The 12,350-nt window shown below is 39.8% G+C and overlaps 1 protein-coding gene across 1 annotated transcript in view; it reads right to left on the bottom strand.

The window, feature by feature from the left end:
• Positions 1 to 315: 315 nt before the first annotated feature.
• The window catches only part of NXPH2 (neurexophilin 2), a 42,000-nt gene continuing 29,965 nt past the window's right edge, over positions 316 to 12,350 (bottom strand). The window contains exon 2 of the mRNA XM_058165249.1: positions 316 to 2,934. Within this exon, the coding sequence (XP_058021232.1) occupies positions 2,191 to 2,934 (744 nt within the window). The 3' untranslated portion in view covers positions 316 to 2,190. The remainder of the gene's footprint in view (positions 2,935 to 12,350) is intronic.

Here is a 12,350-nt window from a genome sequence, read left to right as displayed (position 1 = left end):
ACAGTAATCTCCTATCTTCTATGCACAGAAAACCTTTGAATCCCAAATGAAGCCGAGTGGAGTTTCATGCAATGTGAGAATTGTTCGGTTATTACTTTTGTTGCAACAATGAATAACTTCTACCTCTTTCTATAGGTAGACATGCTAGAATCTGCTGTATAAATACTTGGGTGATATATCATCACATGTGACAATCCCAAAATGCACAATGCACTGTTTATATGCCAGTTTCATTTCGTTTCTCTTGGGGATGAGGAGAATGAAGTTCTCAGGTTTAATAAGAGGGACAATTTTCATGTATCCTCTTCTCTCTCTTCAACTGAGCTCCAGAAAATGTGGAACAGATTTGTGAATGGGTAGACGCAAGGAGAAAAAAGAATCTATTTCTGCCTCGGGGGGGGGGGGGGAATGATGGATATAATTGAATTTTCTCTGTAGCAATAGTTCTTGGAAAATTTTTAACAATTTCTTAAAAAGTGATTGGAGGATTGAGATGATACTATCTCATTGATGAAACCTACTCAGTTTGAGATAAGTTAATGCCTAGGTCACATGAAAGCTATCTGATTTCAGCCAATTGATTCATATCCAAAGGTAAAATGTAAGTATTTACATTAGCAAATCTTACATAAAAGTTTCATTTTAAAAAAGATTCACTGCTTTGAAAAATTAAACAAATGTACGTCATCTGGAATTTTAGTCAATGAAAGCAAAGTGGTAAAAATGTCATTATAATTTTATGTTAGGTTTCTTCTTCAAGAGTTTTTCTATAATGGTCCTGGCAAGGGTTTATGATACTAAAAAGACAAGTCCGTTTGTATCTCGACATGATTCCACTGCAGAGAGGGAGATTATGAAATCAGAGTTACACTTTATTGCACTGAATGAAAACAGCCCCCTTTAAAGACCTTGTGATTTTAATTTTAGTAGGCTTTCAGAATGGCAAAATTGGTAGAGATCCCAATTTCTGAATTACATGAATAGACTAAGGACAAAGTAGTTTCAATACAGAACACATTTTCTCAATATTTTTGCATTAAATGGATATTTCGGTAGAATTCTTTCATATCAAACTATGTGCTTTTTCTACCCACTGATTTTGAAAACAAAATCCCTGTGTTTACTTTTCATGTTTGAATGAAGAATAGCACTGTCTGCAAATCTGTTATAGTGGGCAACATATCCACAAACACATTTTTATCCAGTTCTCTGCTCCTATTACAACATGTACTTTACTGATATAAACATGGCTTTAGAAGTGTGCAACTGATTTACCCAATTGTTACATAAAGGGCACAGTTTTGTCAGATTATCGCTAGAATGGTTGTAGATATTTAATAAGCAAATAATATTGCTTGTGAATGATTCATTCACGAACAAATTATGTAAATCTCATAGAAATTCTTCTAATTTTAAATTCCTATAGATTTTTTGCCAAAGTGTTAAGCAAAATTCATGGCAGCACATCAGAGAGATTTCTTTCTCTGAATGTTTCTCCCTAATCTCATAAAAAAAAAAGTTTAGCTACTTTCAGAATCTATTTTGATAACATCTCTTACATGTTAAGAGAGCCTGAATATTACCTTTGACAAATTTGCTGGCACTGGCAGTTTAACATTCCTAAAATGCTAACAAAGAATGTTTTTTTCCAATACTACCAGCTGAATCTGCTGTTGCAGCAAGTCTTAGTAAGAGATCATTTGTGTCTCTTCCTTGCAAAGAATTTGGCTTTTTGCACTTATCTATATACTATTAATATTTGATAAGATCTGACACAATGAGAAATTAAATACAAATACTGTATTTTGAAAAAAGTGGTAGTTTGATTTTTGGATATTGAAATATTTATGGTAACAGCAAACCCTTCAGGCTGGTCCACTCATTCAGTGATTCATCATGGAATTACAACTGCATGGCCAAATAGGGACTCTGATCTGAAGTCTTATGGAAACGTTACATGGTGCTCGATCATGATGGCTCATTGACATATGCAAGTTGCTACATGATGTTCTAGTCACCAAGTGAAGAACATTCATGGGTGAACCAGCCCACAAGTGGTAATTTTCCTTTAGGGAGAAGAAAGCTGCTTACTTAACCTGATTAGGAACAATGCCTTAAGAAATTTAAAACTAGAATTTCAGACAGATTTTTTTTTCCTGATATAACAGTCACTGATGAAGAGAGAGTACATCATCCCGAGGATAAATATGGTGTCTCACTGTGGTAGTTGTAATCAGGGCAGACCTTCTGCACTAGTTTGTAATCAACACTGTAGAAAGCAATGTAAATACAGATGACCTTAAATGGTTTAGAACATAACCAGGACACATGGCTTTGGGTCTGCTCTTGGTAGCAGATTTTTGAAGGGTCAAAGTTACACAGTGCGGTTTTCTTAGCCCTATCAGTTTTCTCATACTCAATTCGGCAGTTGAACGACTTGGATTCCTTAGTCTCTAGAGTTGATTGAGGGGAAGATTCAAATTCCACCACCTTGGAAGGTGGCACCAGGCTTACAGAAACGTTTCCAAGGCCTGTTGAATTGTGCCGGAAATAAACACTAAAGGTTCCATTGCCATGATCGACAATCTTCCCTGTTATCAGAAGATTCAACTTCACAGTTTTGATATTAGAATGGAAATCGCCCCATCCAAACATTTTTTTAAACTTTCCAGTTTTCACAATTGGTCTGCGTTTAGTTCGTGCAAGAGATTCCTGAACTTCAGTGATATTGGATAGCCAATCCCAAAAGTTGTCTGTGTTGTCTGAATATGGCATCCGCCCATGTTTCATTGTTGGGGAGGGCTTCACAAAAAGGCGTAAAGGGTTGATGATCCGAGAATGGACTACATTAGCAACCAAAGTATCCGCAGCATCTTTATCCTCCCAGTCCAATAAGTCTGTGGCCTGGATGATTTGCTTAGCATCACAGAATATCTGTTTCGAAAGAGAAAGAGAAAATAATTTAAGAAATAGAAACACGGTATTTTTTTTTTAATCATTGCTGTCTTTTTAGAAAGAAAGAGCACAAAAGTTTACAACATTGCTAAACTATTATACAATGTTCGGATTAACTGAGCTCAGTCTTGTTGGATTCTATTCAGATGTTATTCCTCTCTTATTATTGTCAGAGCTGTGAATTTTCTACAACTGGCTTGATAATGAATCAAATTATTTTTGTTTCCTTCTCAAACTCTCATTAAGAACTATTTTACCTTCTTTTTATATAATCTTATGATGTAAACATGTGAGACTATTCGTTTTCTTTTTGTATCATGTATTTTAGATTACAAGCCATTACTATAAAACAGACTCCTTGAATTGTTTTACAGGAGGACTATATATACACATATGGTAAATAAAATAAATATCTAAATTGGAAGTACTTCATGAATAAGTGATAGCACTCGTGAATTATTCGTTCATGAATATTTTAAGAATCATAATGTTAAACACAGCAGTTTTACATGCAAAGTGCATCCCAAATTTTTGATAACATTCTTCTTGTACTAGTATAAAAAGCTTCTTCTTTTTTTCAAAAATATGTTGTAAAATTTATTTATTTATTTATTTAAGAAAATGTATATGGCTGCCCAATTCACTCCGGACACCTTACAAAGATAAAAACCTACTATAAACACAATAATATGCAATAACACCACCCCTCCCAGTGACAACAATCAGTCAATCCATAAGCCACTTGATAGGCTCCATCCCACTCTGGGTTGCCCAGTTCTGTTGGTAAAGCCAGATCTTCAGGGCCTTGCAAAACAATGTCAAAGCAGGGGCAATCTTATCTCCACAGGAAAAATATTCCATAGGGAGGGGGCTACCACAGAGAATGCCCTTCTTCTTGGTCCCCCTAGATGTACCTCTTTAGGAGAGAGGACCTGTAACCTTCCCTACCTCCCCGCTCTAGTGGGTTGGTAGATGTGACCGGGTAAAGATGATCCTTCAAGTAACCTGGTCCCAAACCATGTAGAGCTTTGAAGGTGACAATCAGCACCTTGTATTGGATCCAAAAGCAAATCGGCAGCCAATGCAACTCCCAAAGGAGACATGTGCACATCTAGGCCTGCACAAAACCACATGGGTTGCCGCATTTTGAACCAATTCTGGATACTTTTCAAGGGCAGCCCCATGCAGAACCTGTTGCAATAATTAAGATGTGAGGTGACTAGGGTTGTGAACGACTGTGAGCAGGGATAAACAACACTTACCGTATATACTCGAGTATAAGCCGAGTTTTTCAGCACGTTTTTTGTGCTGAAAAACGTCCCCTCGGCTTATACTCGAGGCTACGTCTTCGGGAACCCCGCACAGGAGGGGGTACCGAACGGACTCCCATGGGAGGGACGGGGAGCGGGCCCGCCGAGGTCTCGCGGGATTTGTCGCCCCCAGGCCGGCCCCCATTCCCGTGTCTGGTGGGCGGACGGCGCAAACTTGGCGGACTGTGCATTGGCGCGGGGAAGCCCTGGTGGTGCAGTGAGAGGGCTGGGCAGGGGAGCCGCCAGCCTTCTCGGCTGAGGAGGAGGTTTCCCCGACGCGAGCTTCGCCGCCGCGAGAGCCACCCAAAGGCCAGAAGAAAAGGTCATTCCATCGAGTAATGGGCGGCTCCTTCCTCCCGCCTTCCCCATGCTGTGCGAGCCCGGCTGGCCTCCACCCCCGCCGCCGCCGCTCCTTCCTCAGCCTCCCGGGGCTCGCGCTCTAGCAGCCGTCAAGCTCAGGCCGGACTCGGCAGCTCCCCATCAGCACTCGCACGGCGCGATTCGGGCAGGAGGAGTCGGGCTCGCTCTGTGGCGGTGGCGCCCGCCGCCGCCTCCGCCGCCGCCACCGCCGCCGCCGCCACGGCCACGGAGCGAGACCGACTCCTCCTGCCCGAATCGCCCGTGAGTGCTGATGGGGAGCTGCCGAGTCCGCCTGAGCTGGCGGCTGCTAGAGCGCGAGCCCGGGAGGCTGAGGAAGGAGCGGCGGCGGCAGGGTTGCAGCCCAGCCGGCTCGCACAGCATGGGTAAGGCGGAGAGGAAGGAGCCGCCCATTACTCCGATGGAATGACCTTTCTTCTGGCCTTTGGGTGGCTCGCGGCGGCGAGTTCAGTCGGGAAACCTCCTCCTCAGCCGAGAAGGACTGCACCGCCAGGGCTTCCCGCGCCAATGCATAGCCTGGCGGGAGTTACTGCAGCTCACCCGGCTCCCGCCCCAACTGGTGGTGTTGGGGCAGCCGCCCGCTTAGCAAAAGGTCGCCGCCCAAAACTCCTCGCCTTCTCCTGGGAAGGGCTGGATGGCTAGCCGGAAGGTTGAATAAGCAAGCCAACCTCCTCCTCCCTCCCTCCTCTCCCCGCAAACGAAAGAGCGTTTTCCGTTGGAAGAGAGAGAGAGAGAGAAAGGAGGGCCGTTCCTCCTTCTTTCATTCTTTCTTCTCCTCCGTGCTTCACCGTGCTGGGCGACCTGGAGCAGCTGCTCTTCAGCCAGATGCTCGTGAGTCAGCCTGCCCCTTCCTTCCCGTGGGGTCTGCCTTGCTGGTGAAGGTTATTGGGGCTTTTGAGCAAGGGAGGAGGAACGCGAGCACCGCCTTCGCTGGCATTCCGGGATTTCCTTTGTTTAGAGCTGGGAATCCTCCTTCCCCTTTGCACTCCTCCTCCTCCTCTCTCTCTCTCTCACACACACACACACACACAGACTTCTAAAGTCGATTGGCACAATGCTAAGCAAACACAGCAGTGGGTCAAGGGTGAAGGGCTAGGAACCTGGCAGGTGAAAGGTTGAGCGACATGAAAGGCAAAGACCACAATTGTTTTAAGAAAGAAGCTTTAGCAGGGAGGGGGGGATGGGAGGGTGTTTTAAGTTTTGGCAAACAGCCAGGCCAACTGTATTGGAGAAGGTCACACAACTGGCCTTAACATTTTAGCTGCTGTCTTTTTCCTCACACTTGGGTTTAATGATATTAGATATTGCCCTGCCAAAAAAAAGAGCCACCCCAACGTCTATGAAAATTAACCTTCTCTGCCAAGAGACACTGTGCAGGGTATTTTCACTATTGGTGTGCATACAGGCTTAGATTTGTGCTGGGTTCTTAGTGCTTAGAGCACTGACCTTCAGAGGCACCCTGGTCCCTTGGAAGCTAAAGGAGGACTCATTTTCATGCTTGCAGTTGTATTGTCAATTTCTGTGAGACAATGTTGTTGAAGTAACTCACTCACTCATTCATTCATTCATTCATTCCTTGTGTGTCCAATCACACTTAGCCAATAAAAATTTATTCTATTCTATTCTATTCATTCATTCATTCATTTTATTTTGTCAAATACATATTAAATAATTATATAAATATAAGCATGAATTGAATACATAAAAGGAATACAACTAAAGGGAACATTAGGACAGGGACGGTAGGCACGCTGGTGCTCTTATGCACGCCTTACAGACCTCTTAGGAATGGGGTGAGGTCAATACTAGATAGTCTTTGGTTAAGGCTTTGGGGATTTTGGGAAGAGACCAGAGTCAGGTAGCACATTCCAGGCATTAACAACTCTGTTACTGAAGTCACATTTTCTGCAATCTAGATTGGAGAGGTTCACTTTTAAGTTTGAATCTATTGTGTTCTCGTGTATTGTTGTGGTTGAAGCTGAAGTAGTCATTGGTAGGGAGTACATTGTAGCAGATAATTTTATGAGCTATGCTCAGGTCATACCAAAGGTATGAGTTCTAAATTTTCTAAAGCTGGGAATCCTCCTTCCCCCTTTTGCACTTTTATTGTTTTTCGTTCAAATAAATATTCATGTTATTTTACTTGGCTCTATCTTTATTTTTTACATTGACCAGTAGCTGCCTCATTTCCCACCCTCGGCTTATACTCGAGTCAATAGTTTTTCCCAGTTTTTGTGGTAAAATTAGGTGCCTCGGCTTATATTCGGATCGGCTTATACTCGAGTATATACGGTACTTAACATTGCTTAAGAGTTACTAAATATTCTTTGTTTATTGTTTCTATATAATTTAGTTATTGTTTCCATATGACAATATACCTTGTGTATTTATCCAATCACATTTAAATGTAAGAGATAAGGCTCATAAAATTTTGGTAGTGAAATAATATGCAATGAAGAAAGGATGCTATATTATTGAATCCTTCCAGAAAACTAGAAATGCCTCTTCTCTGAACTGAGAGATGATTAATAGTGAAATACAGCACTTAAATTGTTTTACTAGTCAACTTGTCCTAAAAGTGGGCTAATTTTCTTTTTTATGAGGATTGGATTAATCATTTTTCTGTATGTGAACTGCAGCATTTTCAGAATTTTTTTATTTGGAAAGGGTACATTATTTTAAAATATTAATGGATTTTGTGATTTAATTAATGCTTATTCTAGGTTAATCTAACTGTGAATATGTATTAGAATATTTTGATTACTGTTTCATCTCTTATTAAAATGATCGTAATTGTTATCACAATGTATTCTTATGTAAAACTAGGATATTATGTGTGTCTGCATAATATCCAAATAAATGTTTTATTTGCAATTAAATAATACAAAGCAATATTCACATGGAATTTTTCATATTCCTTAATTAAAAATCCGTCCTTCATACAGCTTTGGTTTATTACTATCTTCCAGCCTTTAGAAGGCATTTGAAAAATATTTCAGCTTCTATAAGGCTTTTCCTAAACTTTTTACTCAGAGTCCTCAATAATTTACCTTTTTCAACGTTTCAATATATATTTTATAGCACTCCCTCCCCCCTATTTCTGCCCCATGACACAAGCAAATTACAAAATGGAGTTGACACCTGATGTTGAGAGAAGATACTCAGGTATATTTCTTTTTCTTTCTTTTTTACAGTGCTGCCTTGCCTTAAATAAACAGCAATATGGTATCAAATTCTACTTGGAGTGAGTTTTAGTGACATTAATACATAATCAAAAGTATAGTCTGGTTGGAAAATGACCCAGCTCTTATTTCTCTCAAGGCATCTGTGTTAAGAAGTAAGCAAAACACTTTCAAAGTATATTCTTGGCATATAATGTACACTTACACTATTTTCCTTTCTATAGGTAAATGCCTCAAAACAATGTATGTATTTAATATGGCTGCCCATCTCACTATAGCAACTTTATAAAGCTAATTAACATATAAATAGTACAATACAAAACAATTTAATATATGATAACAATAAAAACATGTAAAGGCAGTGGTGGTACAGAAAACAATGTATCATATATAACATAACATTGTTATTATGAGTTGGAAGGGACCTTGGCAGTCTTCTAGTCCAACCCTCTGCCCAGGCAGGAAACCCTACACCATTTCAAACAAATATTCAGGATTATGATTGGGTTTCAACTAATTTCCCAGACCTCAAGCATGGGAAGACAATGTCTCTAAAGCCTTCCAAAAGACCAACAAAGTTGGGGCAAAATGGATTTTTGTGTCAAAGGGCAGGCAATGTAAAAGAAAAGACCCATTTCTGGGTCTCGTAAGATGACAAACTTTAATTGACTGGACCCAAAACATACTGGAACCTAGGCACATTAATAGCCAGGTATAATGAAAAGAAATTCCATGTTCTTCACCTTCAAAAATGAATCACATGCACTATCTTCCCAGATATTGTGTCAAATGGAAATAGCATCCCACTCCACAGTGGTGAAATCCAATTTTTTTTACTACCGGTTCTGTGGGTGTGGCTTGGTGGGTGTGGTGTGGCTTGGTGGGCGTGGCAGGGGAAGGATACTGCAAAATCTCCATTCCCGCCCCACTCCAGGGGACGGATACTGCAAAACCCCCATTCCCTCCCCATTCCTGGGGGAAGGATATTGCAAAATCTCCATTCCCACCCCACTCTGGGACCAGCCAGAGATAATATTTGCTAGTTCTCCAAACTACTCAAAATTTCCGCTATCGGTTCTCCGAACTGCTCAAAATTTCTGCTACTGGTTCTCCAGAACCTGTCAGAACCTGCTGGATTTCACCCCTGCCCCTCCACCAGCAATGATATCATGATCCACGATGATGCTATACTGAAATCATTGCATTGCCCTTCTTTCCTGGTTAGAGTGCGGGCCATTCTAACATCTATGGGAATGATGTTCCAGAGAGAGGGTGTCACCACGGAGAAGGCCCTTCTTCTGGGTCCAACCAGATATATCTCCCTAGGGGATGGGAACCGCAACATTCCCTGCCTCCCCACTCTGATGGGTCGAGTAGATGTGACCGGCAAGAGATAGTCCCTCAGATAACCTGGTCCCAAGCCATGAAGGGCTTTAAAGGTGACAACCAGCACTTTGCATTGCACATGATAAAGTGGCAGCCAACGCAGCTCTCACAGGAGAGGTGATACATATGCGCACTGGGGTCTACACAAAATCATGCGGACTGCTGCATTTTGCACCAACTATACCTTCTAGATGCTCTTCAAAGGCAGCCCCATGTAGAGTGTGTTGCAATAGTCAAAACGGGAAGTGACTAGGGCATGAGCGACTGTGAGTAGGGATTGTTAGTCCAGGAAAGGGCATAACTGCTGCAGTTATGCCAGTTGAACTAGAAGATCTCCAAAGCCCCTTGCAACTCTGTTTTTCTATGTTCTAAGTCATCTGATTTTTCTGCTTGGAGATTAGGATTTATTTGAAAAAAGATGGCAGAGGATATTGCAGTTAGACATTACTCAAGTCCTCTGGGCATATCCACAAGGGGTCTTTCCAACATCATTATTACCTATTTTTTTTTAAACAAGAAATGCCAGGAACTGCATCAAAGGTTTGACAAAAAAGATATTGTTTACTGCTTTAAAAAAATGACCCCTTTTCAATTGGCTGTAAACCGCCCTGAGTCCTTCGGGAGAAGGGCGGTATACAAATTAAAATATTATTATTATTATTATTAATTGTTTATGAGTAATTAAATTGTCCACATTCAATAAACGCTTAATTTATACCTAAATCCTAATCTTAAATCCTTCTGCGTGAAAATTTTAGAGGTCCTTATTCTCATCCTTCTTTTCTTGGAAGTATGGTAATAATTTTAAGAGTGTTTTCCTTATAGTTTCCATTGATACAAGTTTCCACTAGATCAGGACAAGCTTCAAAAAATGCACAAATTTTAGAAAAAAATGCAACAGGAGACACAGAACACCAAGTTGGAGATGGAGGCCACAGCCAATGAGTGGGTTGGACTTTATGACCAGATAAGGATTATATATATTATAAATATATAACTTGGAATATAAATGGAGCTAATGCTCCACAAAAGAAAAGAAAGCTTTTCCATCATTTATGAAAATTAAATTCAGTTATGACATGTTTGCAAGAGACTCATATAAAGAAGAAAAATGTAAAATATTTGATTAACAGACACCTAAGGAAGGAATTTATATCATTTTTAAAAGATGAAGTTTTATACATTAGACCAGGGGTAGTCAACCTTTTTATACCTACCGCCCACTTTTGTATCTCTGTTAGTATTTTCTAACCACCCACCGGTTCTACAGTAATGCACCGTGTATCGCCATCTGTGCATGCCTCACGCATCGTGGATTGGGTTTGGGGGGCGCTGGCTACCAGTTCTGCTTGTCTGTTACAGCTGGGTGGTGTGGGGGGAGATGCGTGAACTATTCTGGGACGAGGCTCTTTTGTTTGCGGTCGCACTAAAGCGCCATTTAGTTTCACTTACTTAACGTGAACCAAACTTATGCATGGGCAATACAAATAGTATATTTTCAGAAATTTAAATTGTCACGGGGAATTTTATGAAAACCTAATGAAAATGTTTTTAAATAATGCTATGAATTTTTTTTAAAAAGTCAATTAAATTTTAAAAAAAGGAAAGTGTTTCAGTATTGGACAAAAACCCTACCGCCCACCATGAAAGCTAGAACTCCCACTAGTGGGCGGTAGGGACCAGGTTGACTACCACTGCATTAGACCATAATTGAAGCCATGTCTTTTGTTGACAGATGACCAAGGAAGATAGTAGATATTTAGCCATGGAAGTGGAGATTCAAGGAGTCAAATATATGGTAGGTGAACTTTATGTGCCACATAATTAAAAAAATTTTTTTTTTGTTCATTTAATGGAGCAATTCTCATTTTCATACCAGAACTGGTGTATGTTGGGCGATTGGAATGGAGTAGTACCCACTCAATTTGATATAACTTCTAGTAAAGAAATCAAACTTAAAACAAATTACCAACATCTTTTTTTAAAACTAGATGACTTGATTTTAGGGATGTTTGGAGATGTAAAAATAAATCAGCAAGAGAATATTTTTTTTTCAGAAAGGCATAAATCTTTTCCAAGAACTTGTATGATATGGCTCTCAAAGAATCCAGCATACAAGATAGCAAAGGTTTTAGATACAATCTAGCATACAAGATAGCAAACATTTTACCAAAAATGTTTTCAGATCATAACCCATTTATGTTAGCTTGTATTTTAATGTTTGTTTTTGGAATTTAATAAAGGCTTTTTAAAAAAAATAGTGTTGTGTTTGAGTTTTTGGTAGAGGTACATCCAAAATACAAGTGGGAATTGGAATTTACAAATAGGTCTAATAAGTTACATGAGTCAATTCTCTACAGCATTTGAGATTGCAAATGTTGCTTCCCACCTAACAATTGACAAAGCACCTTCAGGTATTTACAATTCTACTTCACTAATGAAAAGTGGCTAAATATCCCTTGTTCAATAGTTTAGATAATTGGATTGTGTTAATTCTGTCCTGTCCTTTTAGTTTACCAAAATGACAAGCTACCTCAAAGCAGGAAAATAGGGAGGGAGGGAACCCTTTCATGAACAAATTTAGCAGCATATTAAATATTCTGCTTGTAAATAAATCTTTTAAAAGAACTATCTAGCTTTAGAAGCTTAGATACACCAAAATCTCTGCTAAAAATACTGAATGCAGACCCTACTCCATAAAAGAACAGTGATAAAGCTTCTACCAAAACCATATATCTTCTGAATCTTTAGGAAATTGTCAGAGCAGCATAATAGAAAAATGATAGAAAGTGGGTGAGGAATGACAGAAGTGAGCTATATATCAATATACTAATTGTAGATATTAATATTTTCCAATGTAATATATCACTTTCTGAAAAGGTAGCAGAGCTGATAAATGTTAGTAGCAACTTTAAATGTGAGGGTGAAAAGAGGAAGATAATTATAAATTGTGCTCAGTTTTCCTAAAAGCTTTTTTTTCTTTTATGGTCTTTTTAAAAATTGTTACTCAAAACACCATCCAACAGATGGAAGAGAGAGCATCTAGAAAGCATGAATGGAAGTCAGATAAAATCTATACAGGATAATGGATATAAAAAGGCCCATTTTTCCTTTTCTTATCTGTCAGTACATTGGGAAT

Source organism: Ahaetulla prasina, chromosome 1, assembly GCF_028640845.1.
Source record: "Ahaetulla prasina isolate Xishuangbanna chromosome 1, ASM2864084v1, whole genome shotgun sequence".
In the NCBI taxonomy this organism is placed as follows: Eukaryota; Metazoa; Chordata; class Lepidosauria; order Squamata; family Colubridae; genus Ahaetulla; species Ahaetulla prasina.
Note: the sequence above shows the minus strand (reverse complement) of the source record. Positions and strands in the feature narration are given on the sequence as shown.